The sequence below is a fragment of the Thalassophryne amazonica genome, chromosome 1 (genome assembly GCF_902500255.1).
Source record: "Thalassophryne amazonica chromosome 1, fThaAma1.1, whole genome shotgun sequence".
In the NCBI taxonomy this organism is placed as follows: domain Eukaryota; kingdom Metazoa; phylum Chordata; class Actinopteri; order Batrachoidiformes; family Batrachoididae; genus Thalassophryne; species Thalassophryne amazonica.
Window position 1 is genome coordinate 72,240,562 of NC_047103.1, and position 15,714 is coordinate 72,256,275.

General features: G+C 38.7%; 1 protein-coding gene across 1 annotated transcript in view; it reads right to left on the reverse strand.

Moving 5' to 3' along the window:
* The window catches only part of LOC117507453 (DNA-dependent protein kinase catalytic subunit-like), a 223,154-nt gene that overhangs the window by 75,001 nt on the left and 132,439 nt on the right, over window positions 1-15,714 (reverse strand). Inside the window, exons 51-58 of the mRNA XM_034167361.1 lie at window positions 13,976-14,093; window positions 11,131-11,258; window positions 10,865-11,014; window positions 10,194-10,367; window positions 6,571-6,669; window positions 5,462-5,672; window positions 5,004-5,178; window positions 4,420-4,623 (exon numbers count right to left, since the gene is read on the reverse strand). Coding sequence (XP_034023252.1) covers window positions 4,420-4,623; window positions 5,004-5,178; window positions 5,462-5,672; window positions 6,571-6,669; window positions 10,194-10,367; window positions 10,865-11,014; window positions 11,131-11,258; window positions 13,976-14,093 — 1,259 coding nt within the window. The remainder of the gene's footprint in view (window positions 1-4,419; window positions 4,624-5,003; window positions 5,179-5,461; window positions 5,673-6,570; window positions 6,670-10,193; window positions 10,368-10,864; window positions 11,015-11,130; window positions 11,259-13,975; window positions 14,094-15,714) is intronic.

Sequence of the window (15,714 nt, forward strand, 5' to 3'; positions counted from 1 at the left end):
TATGCACTAAAGTGCAGGAAATGGTACCACCAAATAATGAAGGATGAATAATGAGCCACGCAGCATGTTTTTTTGCTATGAGAGGAGGTATTCAACTATTGTGGGAGAATAGCGGCTCTGGCAGGCTGTTAGGGCCAGTATATTTGGTTAACGAGGCTCATCTTTGAGCGTGGCCCTAATTTCAAGATGTTCAAAATTTAGCAACAACAGTGTGGGTCAGTATGTGTACGAGTTACTACGAGGACTAAGGAGGATTTTAGAGGCATGTTTGTGGTGAGGATGAGGCTGTAAAAGCCCATTATAAGAGCGCCTGGTGGCTACGAGGACCGGGAGAGGCTACTTTTGGAGAGGCTCAGCCCTCTTGCGCACACAATTCACCTGCTTTTTCATCTCTGTCTCCTGCTCCACGAAGTGGAGAACTGATTTCAAGCAGCTCAAAGGTAATTATTCATAATTTTTTTATTCTAATGGTTTGGTAAAACAGTTGCATGAAAATTCAGTAAGGTATATCTTATATATTATATTCCAATTCTAAGGTGGAACTGAACTGGAATGCCAGTATACAAAGGTATATCTAAATATCTAAAAAGGAAGAGCAAAATAGGAGAGTAGAAAAGAGTAGAGCAGAACAGAGCCACTTAGGTGCCTGGTCTTGAGAACCAAGGATGGTACGTTAAAAAGCTTTTTGATCCCATGGGAACTCTCCCTACCCAACCAAGCAGCTCAAGAAAAAGGTATATATAATAAGTAATAACACATAAGAAGGTTAAGACATCACAGGAGAAGATTGTTCAGGGCTGTGAAATGAAAATTGTGAAATCCGAGGAAAATTTGCAGGGGTCTAGGGCTCTGTGGGGCCCCAGAATTAAATTTTTATATAATGATACTTTTTCAGCATCTCCTGGAAGAACAAATCTCAAAATTAGTGAATATTTAAATTATCCTATATTCAACCTTTTAGTTGACCTGTCAATGATGATGTCAAAATAACAGAATATGACATGGAAGTAGGACCTGGAATGATTTTCCTTTTAATTGTAAACCAAATTATGCATTAACTCAGAACAATTAAACTACATGAAATTTATGAAGACTGAAAAGACTGTTACACCATTTCAAAAACCACAGCTAAAGCTTGGAGAATATTTGGAAAATAATGGTAAAATATTAATAACATACCTTGTAGTAAAAAGTCACTTATATTCTTGTGTAAATTCATGCAGCCTAAATCCATTCAAAGCCACAATGTTTTTACAATGAAAGAAAGTCTAGATTAATGAAAAAAGTTCATTCATGTTCATTCATTCTATATAATCAGCTGTTAAAGTATGTCTATGATAGATTTAATATCTTGTTAATGGATCAGAAGCTCCGCTGTGTGTGCGCACTGACGCAATGACTCACGCTCAAAACGAGCATTTAGGCAGAATGCCAGCTTGCAAAAGAGTGATTTTGCAATCAATAACAGACTAACACAGATCCAACACAAATTGGATCACAGTGTGAAAATGTGTGTTAAAAGCTGCAGAACAAATAAAGCCAACAAGCCGCGGATGGAAAGGAAACCAGCGAGAAGGAGCAGATAGGCGACTGTCCAGGAATGCAGAAGGGCAGCGTGCGCAAAAGAGCGATTTTGCTAACATAAATGGATGAGCACAAAGTTAAAAGTGGGATCACGGTGTCAAAAAAAATAAAGCCAGCAAGAGGAAGCGCCGAGGTGACTGTCCAGGAACCCGTAGTTCGGTTCTTGCTGGTCTGGTGCATTTAATGAATCTGGAACACAGGTGGACAGCAGCCTGATGCATGGCACACACCCGCCGGACTGTACTGGAGCGTCTACTTTTGGACTGCGTTAAAAAAATGTGACATCATCTTGAATGGATGCTGTGAATTGAAAACCCATACTTTAAAGGGATGGCGCTCAAATGACAGGTCGGTCTTGGCTCACCAGAAGCTGATACCTGGCAAATGCGAGGCACAGAGAGGCACCTTAGTAGCGGATATGTGATAGTTTATAATGTGAATCATTCTTCAAATAATCACTGACACACCCATCTGTGGCTCATTATTCGTGGCTTATTATTCAGTGGGACTGAGGCCTTGTGGGGCCCCAGAAACCAAATAAAATTTTCATCTACTGATACATTTTCAACATCTCCTGGAAGAACAAATCTCAAAATTAGTGCATATTTAAACGATCCTAGATTCAACCTTTCATTTGAACCGTCAATGATCATGTTGAAATAACAGAATACGACGTGGAAGTAGGACCTGGAATGATTTTCCTTTTAATTGTAAACCAAATTATGCATTAACTCAGAACAATTAAACTACATGAAATTCATGAAGACTGAAAAGACTGTTAAACCATGTCAAAAACCACAGCTAAAGATTGTAGAATATTTTAAAAATCAGGGTAAAATATCAATAACATACCTTATAGTAAAAAAGCCACACATTCTTGTGTAAATTCCTGTAAATCCAGTGTTTTTTCCCATGAAAACAGTCTACATTAATAAAAACTAATTTACATTGTTGTGTAAATTCATGTAGCCTAAATTCATTCAAAGACACAGTCTTTTTTTTTTTCAATGAAAGAAAGTCTAGATTAATGAAAGAAAAAAAGGCACAATCTTTTCTGAAATCCTGTTTGAACAGCACAATGTTTATTTTCCAGAGAGAAAAAAATTCTTACCAGTTTACTTTTCCTGTTCATCTTTCAGGTGTATTCATGAAGCCAGAAACAATTCCACGGATTCTTGTCCTTATCACACTTTTTCAAACCGTCTTTATCGCCATCTTCGCTCTGTCTGATGTCGCTCCATGACACAGACATGCTGCAAAATTCTTCTTTTAAAAATCTGAAAGTTCTAAGTGTGCGATGTCCACATGCTACGTTTAGCTAAGCTTCGCACAGGAGCCACACAGTGTCACCGCAGCAACCAACCAGTCCCACTTTACGACAACTGTCGTAACAGCCAGGCTTTGAGTGGCTTTCATTCTCCTCGAAACTCCGCGGATGCGAGGAAACTGATCTGTATCTGTAACACACAGATCAGTGTCCGCGGACTTATAAAACTTGCATGATGTCGTAAAAAAGAACGCTTTGCGATAAGCATTTTAAAAACTCAGTAATGATCACGAGTAAAGAGTACAACACTAACACCCCCCACCCCGCCCATGATGAAATCCCTTACCAAAAAGTAGTATATGCAAGTATGTTTCAAGTATACTTCTAGTTTACTTTTTATATACTTATCAGTACTATTTTTTGGTAAGGGATCTGTGGAATCCCGCGGATCCACGCAGTTTTCACAGCCCTGACTTTGAGAGCAACTTTCGATGTACAGGTTCAGTCTGCGGATTTTTTGAGGTCAGGTTAAATCATGCAGATGTGAATTTTTTTTAATCTAACTCTTATTTTGTGCAAATGCATGGGGAAAACTGCACAGGGAAGAACTTTGTGCACAACAAACCTTCTAGTGTCGAACCTGTGACAGTTTTCTGACATCTCAGCGAGAGCGTGTTTCTGTGTGGCAATAAGGAGCCACAGAGAAATTGCTTTACTGGGGAAGACACAGGGTGCAGGGACGTAGTTTGATGTCCCAAGTTCATCCTACACACACATCCGAATTCAAGCTATGCGTGTGTGTGTGTGCGCATGTGGTGCTGCTTGCTGTTTTATACTTACCAATTAGGAATAACGGACAGCTGGATGGATTATTTAACTGCAGAGTCGACTGATTCAAACAGATAAACGTGTTTTTGTGTGATACTTCAGAAAGGAATTCATTTATAACCTCACAAAACTTTACATTTAAGCTCACATTATCAACCTGCAGTCTGTCACTGCAGATCATCATTTCATTACATCAATTCTGCTGTGATGGTTTTCTGACGCTGACATCGGAACAAGTGTGGGTGTGTGTGCATGCGCGTGTGCATGTGTTTCTGTGTGGTGGCGCCACCACAGAAAAAGAAATTTGTTGAGCACTTTACTGGAGAAGATACAGAGTGCACAGACATACTTTGACATCATGGTCCCGAGCTAGCCGGATTTAAGCTGCATTTGCGTTCAGACTGCAGTGAATCCAGCTCAAGTCCGGGTCAACCTCCAAGAGGTGGGCTAAAAAGAATCTGGCTTAAGTCAAATCTGCGCCATTCAGATTCAGAAAAAACCTATCTGGCTTAAGGAGGATATGCCTGCTTAAGATGGACTGCAAACCTCAGTCTGAATGGGGTCTTAGTAATAGTAAAATTTAGAAACAATCAATAATTAGCTTTGTGTCATTAAGTTCAATTTTTACAATGATTGGATGAAAATCTGTTCACTGAATTCTGAGCATTGCTACTAATGAACAGTCATGGCAATAAACAAACTGCTTGATGCAGGTATTAAGTTTGAGTTCAGAACCTGACCTTTAGCATGGCTGTCAACCTCGTCAGTTGCTGCTGTTAAGCGCTTCACACCAAAGCCTTCTCCCACTGGCTTCCACAGTGGGCCTCGTTTCTCAGATTTCTTGTCAAACACCATCAATGAAGACAAAGATTCAGAACCCACTGTGTACTCAGCCAGCGTGTCCACGCTGCTGCCTGTCACCCAATTATATGCTGTGCGTCGACCTAAGGATAAAAATGCACCAAGAGTATATACATTACGTTACTGTTAAACAGAATTATTCAAAAGAGTACTTTAATTAGAGACTAATTAAAGAATAACTAGACTAATTATGCTGTAGTGTATTTTAAAGTTCATGCTTCAATGTACAGAATGGCACCTGTCAGGAACCACTGGCTGCAAAATCATAATTTAGTGTCACATTATTTGCAAGACCAGCTATAAAAGGAATGTGGTATCAGGATCTACTATGATCTCAGTAACCATTCTGCAACCCCTCTGGTTTATATGATCCTACTAGCCTGATAGAGGACAAGCCCTCACTGCAACAGCATCATGTCAGAAAAGTTACATGCTTATTACAGGATAGTGAATACAGCACTACCTGGTGTCTGAGTTTGGGAAAACTCCAAAGAAGTCTGAGTACTGCGGAGCTTCCCCTTCATGGCTCCAGACTGTGAAGCTGCTGGGCTCTCCTGGCCTTGAGAGCTTTGGGTTTCAACAAACATGGGAGTCATCACTGTGGTCCTAGACCGCCAACTGGAGTCAATCACATAGTCCTACAGAATGGGGGGGAAAAAAAAAACTAATTAACACACCGAACAACCATATTTCCATTTTTCTCTACAGTACAACTAACACTCTCAAACTTGTAACCTTTTCAGGTTATAATTTTAGATATGTCACGGTTCAGCACCAGCTCAATAGCTAATCTAAAGTTTTGCTGGAGCTTTGAGCTTTTCAAATTGCAAAAAGCTAGTAAAATGCACAATGATATTTTTACCTTCTGATTTAGGTCATTTTAACTGTCGTAAAGAGAATTTTAACTCAAGCTCCACTTACCTGGAAAATGCATTCAGAGAGTGGGTATTCAAACATGTTTCGTTGGAAGTCTGGACTTTGGCTGGTCATTTCCAGTAGCAGGTTGGTAGCCAAGCTTAAGAAACACCTTTCTATTTGGCAGGAATACAGAGATTGAAGAACCATCAACATTCGATCCAGAGTGGCTTTAGGAAGACGTTTCTCATGACTCCAGAAGTTCCGAGCATAAAGCCTGAAAACATAGTGAACAGGATGGAACCATTCAGTTGATCTAATGTTTGACAGACTGGATACTTTGCACATATACTTATCTCAAGATAATAAGAATAAAATAATAAAAGAAAAGCCATCCAAATTCAAAACTTTTCTTGTTTAAAAAGCAAAATCTTGATACCCATTTCTAACATATCACGTGCCAGGCTGTTAACAACCGCCACCAATTTAATGATTGTAAAGTGTAAGCGCACAGCCACCTTTACTGGTGTTCTGAGACACCAGAAAATTTTGATGATGGCAAGGAATGAAGCACCTTAGTAGCCATAACTGTCAAAGAAGATGATGTCGTGGATAAGCGAGGCAAAAAGACATCATTGTGGAACCAAACAGTGATGTACATTGTAAAATTAGTGGATTTTTTTTTTTTTTTTTACATTTTTTAAGAAGTTTTAAATTGGTAATTGATTAGTGACTTCAATTCATTAGGATTTTTTTTTAATAGGAATGTCTGGACTTTTCAAATTTGTTTTTCTATTGACTCCACAGTGCTTAAAAATCTTTGTACTGTACCGATGTGAAATATAAACTAGTATGGGAAAAATAATATTCATCAAAAATTATCTATATTGCTAAACACTATGGTAACTCAAAAGGAACTTGTCCTAAGCTAAACAACTGCAAAGCTCTGATTTTACTCCTCTACTGGATGTAAAGGTGGCACTCAAAACATGAAAAATGCTTTAAATGATGTCATGTCTTTTTTTCACAGTCTGAAGAAAATGTATTATTCAAGCGCCCAGGACAAACCAAACCAAATACTATATTCTTGTTCTGCCTGTAAATTAAAAATAAAAGTACGGTATAATGCCAAAAAGATGATTCTATTGTCCTATAGGAAGTCAGCAGGTACTTACTGGAGGCCTTGGTTTTCTTCAGACAGTCCCTGAAGAAGAGTTTCTTTAGCTTCATTCAAAATTTGCACTGAAGTGCAGTCAGCAATGCTCTCTGTATCACTAAAAAGAAATTAAAGAAAAAAAAATCATATTATATGACTAAAAACCTGTCCCTTGCATAATGCAAACCTTGTCCAATTTATGCTGCCACGACGAACACTCGTATGACATTAAAAAAGATAAGCAGGTGTCAGTAAGGGATGGATGGACTTTGCTATAAGAATAGCTGCAGGTTTCAAGCTGATGCAATACAAGTGACTACAATCAATCAATCAATTTTTTTATATAGCGCCAAATCACAACAAACAGTTGCCCCAAGGCGCTTTATATTGTAAGGCAAGGCCATACACAGTACAGCAACCATACATGTTGTGTAGAAATGAAAAAGTTGTGGGTGACTGCAGTTATTTTCCACAAACATTTGGCGAGAATTTACTTTTCCATAATGGATGTATTATTCATTTGGCCAACATCGGACAAATCAGAAAACACCTGGATGATACTTTAAAAAGGAGGCAAATAAAAAAAAATGTGTTCACTGATTTAAAATCAATTTTTAAAACTCAATTCAACAATTTGCAATTTAATCTGTCAGTTCTCTCAGTGATTACACTACATAGTACACCCACCAGCCAACAGATGACACTGCATGAGCCACTACTTATCTACAGAACCACTACATAGGAGAAAAAGGCAGCTATGATCAATCACAGCTAAAAGGTAGAGCTGGGCAATGATTTAAAGTTTTAATCGCGATTAAATTGCATGATTTCCATGATTAATTGCATTGTTATACACAAAATCCAAAAATGAATTCAAAAGTAGTGTACAGCACAATTTTATTTTAAATGTTCTGCCATATGAACGAAAGTGCCATAACGTTTGTTCTGCAAACACTTAACAACAGCATTTTGTTTATGCAGTTGCAGTTAAATAAAAATATATTATGGACATCACTGGGTAACCAGAGATGTCCAGTAGTCCCCAGTGAGAGCAACAGTGGGTGCACGTTGTAAAGTTGTGGCTTTTGCAGTCCTCTCCTTTATGGTGCGTCGTGAGGGAATCTCATACGTGCCGTCATCTGTTGCAATTCTCAGAATGTCTCTCAGACCGATGCCCTCCACAACACTAATCGGCCTGCAGTCTGCAGCAATCCATTTCACTGTCACATTTGCGAGTTTCTCTTGCCTTTATTTATCTATAGTTCTGCCACACGCTGCATCTAACGTTGTCTGCCAAAGCACCGCAGTTTGTTTCGCTGAATGATTTGCTGGCATCTGTTGTGTGTGCAGCATTTAGGTGATATTTAAGAAGTACTCTGCTGATAAAAAAAAAATAAAAAAAATGCAGCTTTGCAGTGGCTACAAATAACTTTGGTTCTGTCGACTATGATATCTGGAAGCACTTTAAAATGAAAATGGCCATGTAAAAGTTCCGCGCCTGTCTCCATGTTAGTTGGTTTATCCACCAATTCTTTTCTTTTCCGGTGTCAGGGACCCGTCACACCGGTTCCTGTGAGCGCAGCAGCAGTCAGCAACAGACTTGCAAAACAAAAGCCTGAGCAACAGACGCTTAATGTGCGATAAAAAAAATGTTGGTGTTAAGTAATGCGTTAATGCAATAATAATGTGTTAAGTTGCCCAGTCCTACTAAAAAGTTATACTTTATCCAGTTTTTGATTTAAAAAAAAGCAGATCACCTCTGCACTGTGTACTACATACTGTATTTACAAGCTGTAAAACTTTAAATATTTACAGAGGTAGCTAGCTTGGAGAGCTCATCTGACTCAACCAAACAATCAACCATTTCAAAACAAAGTCTCCTAAACATGACATGTCACGACATCAGTGTATCACTCCATTCAACTATTTATGAAATGATCACTCATTCAAGTTAGAGAGGTCAGCTCAGACTGATATGGATAATAAACTTTAAATTACTGAGCTTGAATCAAACAGTGAGAATGCCTCTGCTCGTTTCTGACAATATTTTGGTGGAGTTTTGACCCATTTGTCCAGTCAAAACTAATGAAAAGTACTTAATTAGTTTGTGGGCCTCCATGCTCTAAACATTTCTCCAGTTCAGCCCACAGATTTTCGGTGGGTTTAAGATCAGAGCTTTGGGGTGCTCACTTCAACACTTTCACCTTGTTGTTTACAAGCTGCTGTATAGAATAGAATAGAATAATTCTTTATTGTCCACCGATGTGGAAAATTGTCTTCGGCTCACCAGCACAAAAAGACAACACTAAAATACAAACATAGTCATACAAACAGCTGAATAAAACAAAGATAAGATACATAAAATACATAGAAGTAAAGGAAGAAGTAGAATAAGACCTAGTAAAATAAATAAAACGTAAAATAAGATCTAATAAAATTAAATAAAACACAAGTAAAGCAGTTCAAGTTTTATTTGTGGTCACTTTTCTGAGTTCATTATGGCAACAGCATTTGGTATAAAAGATTTTTTAAAAGAACCTTTGGCCAGCGGAGCTCTGTAGCACCTCCCAGACTTCAAGAGCTCAAACTAACAGGACAGAGGATGAGAGCTGTCTGCCAGGACTCTCTGAGCTTTCCTCCTCATCCTGTCAGTGTAAATGTGAAGAAGACTGAATCGCTGTGAGCATTTCTTAAAGATAAAATCAGTGTTTTCAGAGAAGCTCAAGTGACTGTCAAGAACTATACGAAGATATTTAAAAGTTTCCACTGTTTCAACAAGCTGGCCATCGAGTGAAACTGGCTGTACTGTCAGTTCTTGCTTTGTGTAAAAAACAAGCTCCTTTGTCTTAGACACATTGATTTCCAGCTGGCTGTCGAGACACCAAGCTTCAAGAGCCTTAGTGTGAGCAAGATAGGAGGCTTCGCCAGAGGAGTCACATTTCTGTAGCAGGCCGACTAGGGCCATGTCATCCGCGTATTTAATCAGTTTAAAATTTGTGTCATTCACTGCAAATTCGTTTGTAAAAAGAGAGAAGAGTAAAGGTGAAAGAACGCTACCCTGTGGGCAGCCAGTGCTTTTTGTATTGCAGCTTTGGAGGTTTGTTTGTGGTCATTGTCCTGTTGTCACCAAGCTTTTAGCTTTCTGTTTGAAGTCTTGAGTTGTTTAAAAAAATTGTAAAAATAATACTGTATTTGTCAGAGTATAAGACACTTTTTTACTAGTTTGGGAGGCCCTACAACTTATCCTCAAAAAATAAATAAATGAATGAATGAATCATGCAGCCCTTACTAACAAATCTTATCAACACTATTTATATCGGGCTTTCCCAAGAATCAAAGTACGAAACAAAATAAATTCCAATAATAAAAGAATAAATGCCAATAATAAAAAGTACACTACAAAAATGACCCAAATTAAAGAGCTGATAATACAGAAAAAAGGGTGTGACTTACTGGTTACTGGTACATTTTGAATCATTAAAACTAATTAGTAATACCACAATTTGTTTTTTGAACTCTGTGAAGCTAAGATGCCAGACCAACCCTACTTTGAATTCTTACACGTTGACATAAAGGGTGTAAATAAGAAAACCCAGTGGGGCATGATGAGTGGTTTGAAAAAGGAAGCCATAGCACGCCTACCTGTAGTTGTCCTGGATCCACATGAGGATATCGTACATCCTCTCTCTGCACACTGGCGAGGGATGAGAGATGAAAGCCGTCACAGCTCCCAGAAGCTCCTGAAGCTGAACTGGAGTCAGCAGGGAGATAATCTTGTGGATGATGTCTAGACACACTCTCTGTCTTACTTCATCCCTGAGTGCAAACACTTCATGTCAAAAACATGGTAGCAAAAAAGATAACAACAAATGTGTTTTTTCAAACATACGTTCACTCAAGTCAGTACTGGCTGACAGCACTTTGGGAAAAAAAAAAGATAGTTAATAGATTATCACTTGGCTGTCAAACACCTCTTCGTGGTCCTCGGAGAGCTTCACTGTCTCTTGACTGGTAAAGTGTCTAGTTGAAATATGTAGGTATCAGAGGAAATTAGCAAGCTTAGACCTTACTTGTGGCAGCTTTGTTGTGACTGTCGCTATATAAATAAAATAAAAATGTAATTGAAAAGTGTAAAAACAATACAAACCAAAAAAACAAAAAACTGGATGCTACACCACCGTCTCCTGCAGACGGACGGATGCCAGGAGGACAGGAAATTAACACCTCTGTCAACAGTCAAACAGAACTCTCAGCAGTGTTTCTTCCTCACCACAGAGTGAGTCCAGCATTTCTCCTCAGGTTAAAATTCATACCTGTGACTCATCATCTGAATGAAGCCGGTGGTCTTCAACTGCAGAAAGATGTCTGGGATGACATCAGCTCGGCTCAGTACACACTCCAAACAATACGTCTTTAAGATGCCATGCAGCTTTGGCAGGAGGAAGAACACATAATTGACAAACCTGAAAATTTAACAATAAAGGTGACTGACAGATCTTCAAAGCAATCATAGCAACAAGCATTCTACAAATGAATTGTAACACAGAGAGGAAAAAAAAAATGAAAGTTACAAGCTCACCGATCCATAAATGGAGGGAAGTGCTTGGAGACTTTGTTCAAACAAACAATAAACTTGTCATCCATATCTTTCTTTTTCAGATTTGTAATCTTGCTGGCAGCAAGACTGACAAGTTCCTGATGATGATGCTGAAATAAAAGTCAGATGAAGGTTGTTATGGGTGACTGTTATACAATAAATATGATAAATCTGTGGTTTACAAATATGAATGGGTAGATTTGCAAATGTGCTAGATGTGTTCTAACATGTTTGTCGTACTTCAACATGAACTTTGCTTTATGAAAATTAACATTCCTTTACATTGTGAGGTCTTTTCTATTGATCGACTTTTTTGAAAAAACATACCGAGCTCTTCTTTACAGTTAAACAAAGTCTGGCCCCATTTACACAGAGCATTAAAATGCATTTTGGGTGGATAAGCTTGCAACTGGATTGAAAGTACTAATGTAAATGACCCCAAAATGCAATGAAGATGGTCTGCATTACAGCTGGCTGAATAATCTGTGGAGGTGGTCAGGGACGTATCATTATCCCATTAAACACTAGTGCAAATGTATCACTAACCCACATGTAACAATTAGGTGGGTGGTACCAAATAGCCACCACAAACACCACCCCCCAACCCCTGCCATGTATATGATAAGTGTGTAACTTATACTATATTTAGCTTTGACTTACAGATGAGGACAAAATTATTAGCCCCCTGATGCTAACAGTGAATTGTGTGTCCTTTTTGCTGGGTAACAACCTGCAGTCAATTGTCATAGCTTTCAACAAGTCTTAGACAAGTCTCTTGAGGAATCCCATCTCATTCCTCTTTGGCAAATTTCTCAAGGTCCTTCAGATTTAATGGTCTCCAGGCATGGACCTTGGTCTTCAGTTCATCCCAGAGATTTTCAATGGGATTCACATCAGTGGTTTGTACAGGCCACTCAGTTACATGCACTTTAATTTTCTGGAGGTAGTTCTTCACCAAGAGTCACATATGTTTTGGAGCATTGTCGTGTTATAAGACAAAGCAACTATCCAGACCCAGTTTTGCTGCTGACTGCCTGAGGTTTTCTTTCAAAATCCTCACATATCCTTCTTTCTTCATGATTCCTTTCATCTTGGGGAGATTCCCAGTTTCAGACTCACTGCAGCATCCCCAAAGCATCATACTCCCACCACCTTGTTTCACTGTGGGGATGATGTTTTTTGGGTTATATGCTTTGTCTCTATGGCCAAAGCTCTCTAGTTTTGTCTCATCTGACCAAAGGACACACTTCCAGAGTGGATAATCTTTCTCAAGCTTGTTCTTAGCATACTTCAGTCTGGCGTCAAGGTGTCTCTTCTGCACAAGTGGATTTTTTCTTTGCCTGCAACCTTGCAGTCCATTCCTGTCCAGGGCTGTAGTGATTGTCTTCTTTGACACTACAATTCCCGACTTGTCATTCACTAGTGTCTTGGCAGTTGTTCTGAGGTCTTTCGACACATCGCTCACTAGTTTTCTTTCCTTTGAAATCTTTCACTTCCAGCCTCTGCCTTGTTCTGTACTGTGTGGCGCTCCTTGAATTTCTTGATGATACTTGAAAACACTGTGATAACTTTGTATATCCTTGTCCTGCTTTGTGAGCATCAACAATTCTTTTTCTCAAGTCTAAACTGATTTCTTTATACTGTGTGTACATTGGAAGATAGCCCTCAGTTTTAACTTGATTTTACAAGCTTTGAGCATTACAAAGTTAAGCCAAATCATTGCACAACAGTGGGGGGCAAATAATTTTGACCCTGGTTTCACAGTTTACGCAAAGTAAAGTGACTGAACTGGATTTTTAATTTAGGATTTGTGGGATAAACTCGTAGTTCTCATGCATGAATGGTTTTGAGCTTGTGTAGTTAAGTGTATAGTCTATTGTAACTTGGGAACTCATTTTGCTGTTTGAATTCGGCATCTTGAGGAGAGGTTGGAGGTATTTTTAGGTTACGGTGAATTAAAAGGAACTCGATGTCATTGAGTGATCCAGCATCAGTACAATCAGTGTCTTACTAAACACGTCTATTGCTGTGGGTCTCCTACCTACACCTCACTGCTTTCTTTTTAACTATCCTGTCATGGTGAACACTGACAGGATAGTTAAAACCACTGCTAATGGTTATTTAGTGACAACATTTGTCATTGAACGTTATCCCAGTCTTGTATTGTGCATTTTAATTTGGCTTGTTGGTATGGCCATAGCAGATAGTCACCCACTGAGTCTAGTCTGCTTCAGCTTTTTCCTATAATCAAAAAAGCTGGGTAATTTTTTATTTTTTTTTTCTTATCACTGTCGCCAATATACTAGCTCATGACTCCATTCATGGATAGTACCTTGAGGTAAATTATGTTATGATTTGGTGGTGTATGAATAAACTTAATAAAAATTTCATTTTGCCGGTCACACAAATGTGTTTCTTCTGGACAACACCCACAGCAGTGGTCAGCAAATAAAAATCTAAGTTTCAAAAGCACAACTGTGCATTCATACATCTCAATCATGCTTCAGAAAGGAAGGGGGGGCACATGCTACAACCGAAATAAAATAAAATTCTCCCGTTTTTCTCTTCAGCATTCCAGCTGTTCATGACAACACCATGAACACACAATATGCAGCAATGTTTGTTGTTTGTTTGGACCTGCAGAAACCAGAGGTGGCGTGATTCGACCTGGACAGAGTGCTCACCTTCCAAACTGATTTGCATGTGGCCACCAAAAACACATTGGAAAATAATATCCAATCTGGATGGTACAATCTGGATGAGATACATTTTAATGCCAGGTTCAAATGGGGTCTATGATTCATTCAAACATGGAGGCGTATCATACATTTTCACTTTCATGTTCTTTCATGTTCTTCAGGATGAGGCCAATAATCTCAGCAGCTGCAGAGTAGACATCTTTATACCTTACAAAGCCCAAGTTGTTGGTGAGACACTGGATGTACCTGAAAATGTACATTAAAAAAAATGAAATTCAAGAACAATGATTTTTATTATAGCATGATGCAGTTTACAATCAACTACACCTTTTAGATATTTTAAAATAATCAAAGCTAACCATATAGTGCTCTTTAATTCTCACCATGTTATCTTCAATTTTTGCTGCAGTACTTTTTAAAAAATTTAACAAATTTACAGTAACAATCACCCTCATTACCAATGAACAAGTACATTTTTTAAATATAGTTTATATTTAGTCTATAAAATTAACAGTGAAACATGCCAAATTAATCAAATTTTAAAAGTGGCCATTTTCTTTTAAAAAAATGTAACTGGAAAAATTTATTTTCAGTCACATAAAACAAAGAACAGCTCAAAGCCTGCTGCTGGGGCAATAAAGATCAACTATATTACCTCCACCAACTGCCACAACGGAGAGGAGTAGTAAAAGTTAGATGTGACTTTTTCCTCCCAAACAGATCTTTGTGACTTCATGAATAAGTGATAGCAGTTTAATGCAGTGTCAGGATTTCTAGAACAAAGTATGAGGGCCGTCTGAAAAGTTCTGCCTCCTATGCAGTTATGTGAATAACAAGCAAGATAGTCACATGAATCACACATTATCTGTTCAAAGCTTGGAATATTTATCATGTAGTATCATTACTTTTCCATGTCGTCACTTTCCCTTTCTGCACATTTAAAGCGCATCCGAAAAGTATTCACATCATGTCACCTTTTCCACATTTTATGTTACAGCCTTATTCCAAAATGGATGAAATTCTTTTTTCCCCTCCAAATTCTACATACAATACCACATAATGACAATGTGAATTTTTTTTTTGAAAATTTTGCAAATTTATATATATATAAAAAGAAGGAATCACATGTATGTAAATATTCACAGCCTTTGCCATAAAGCTCAAAATTGAGCTCAGGTGAATCCTGTTTCCACTGATCATCCTTGAGATGTTTCTACAGGTTAATTGGAGTCCACCTGGGGGTAAATTCAGTTGACTGGACATGATTTGGAAAGGCACACACCTCTCTATAGATAAGGTCCCACAATTGACAGTGCATGTCAGAGCACAAACCAAGCATGAAGTCAAAGGAATTGTCTCTAGGCCTCCGAGACAGGATTGTCTCAAAGCACAAATCTTGGGAAGGGTACAGAAACATCTGCTTGGGACTTCGGCGAGGGCGGTCGCATCTCCTGCTCTCCTCTGTGAATTCTTCAAGCTATATTTAGAATAACCATGGAACTGATCAGCTGGTCTCTCAAAGCTATTAACACCATTTTTTCAACAAGGAAATCAGAGCTGGGGGACCCTGCATGCCCAGATGGAACCTAGCCTGCGGGCTATGTTCTCGATGCCTGGGAGAAGTGGCGCGTTGCGTGCTTGGCACCGCTCTCCATGGAAAATGTCAAAGACTTATTCTTATTTTGTTTTATGGTAGGAGGGCTGTGGTTGATTGGGTTATGCATTGCCCTGACCTACCAGAAAATTGGCAAGATGGCTGCTACCAGAACCACAACCCCACATCTGTCCATCATAATTAATGAAGTGAGCAAGGCGGTACAATCTCAGACTGCGTTAACTTTTGAACTCAAACGCATGTTGGAAAACA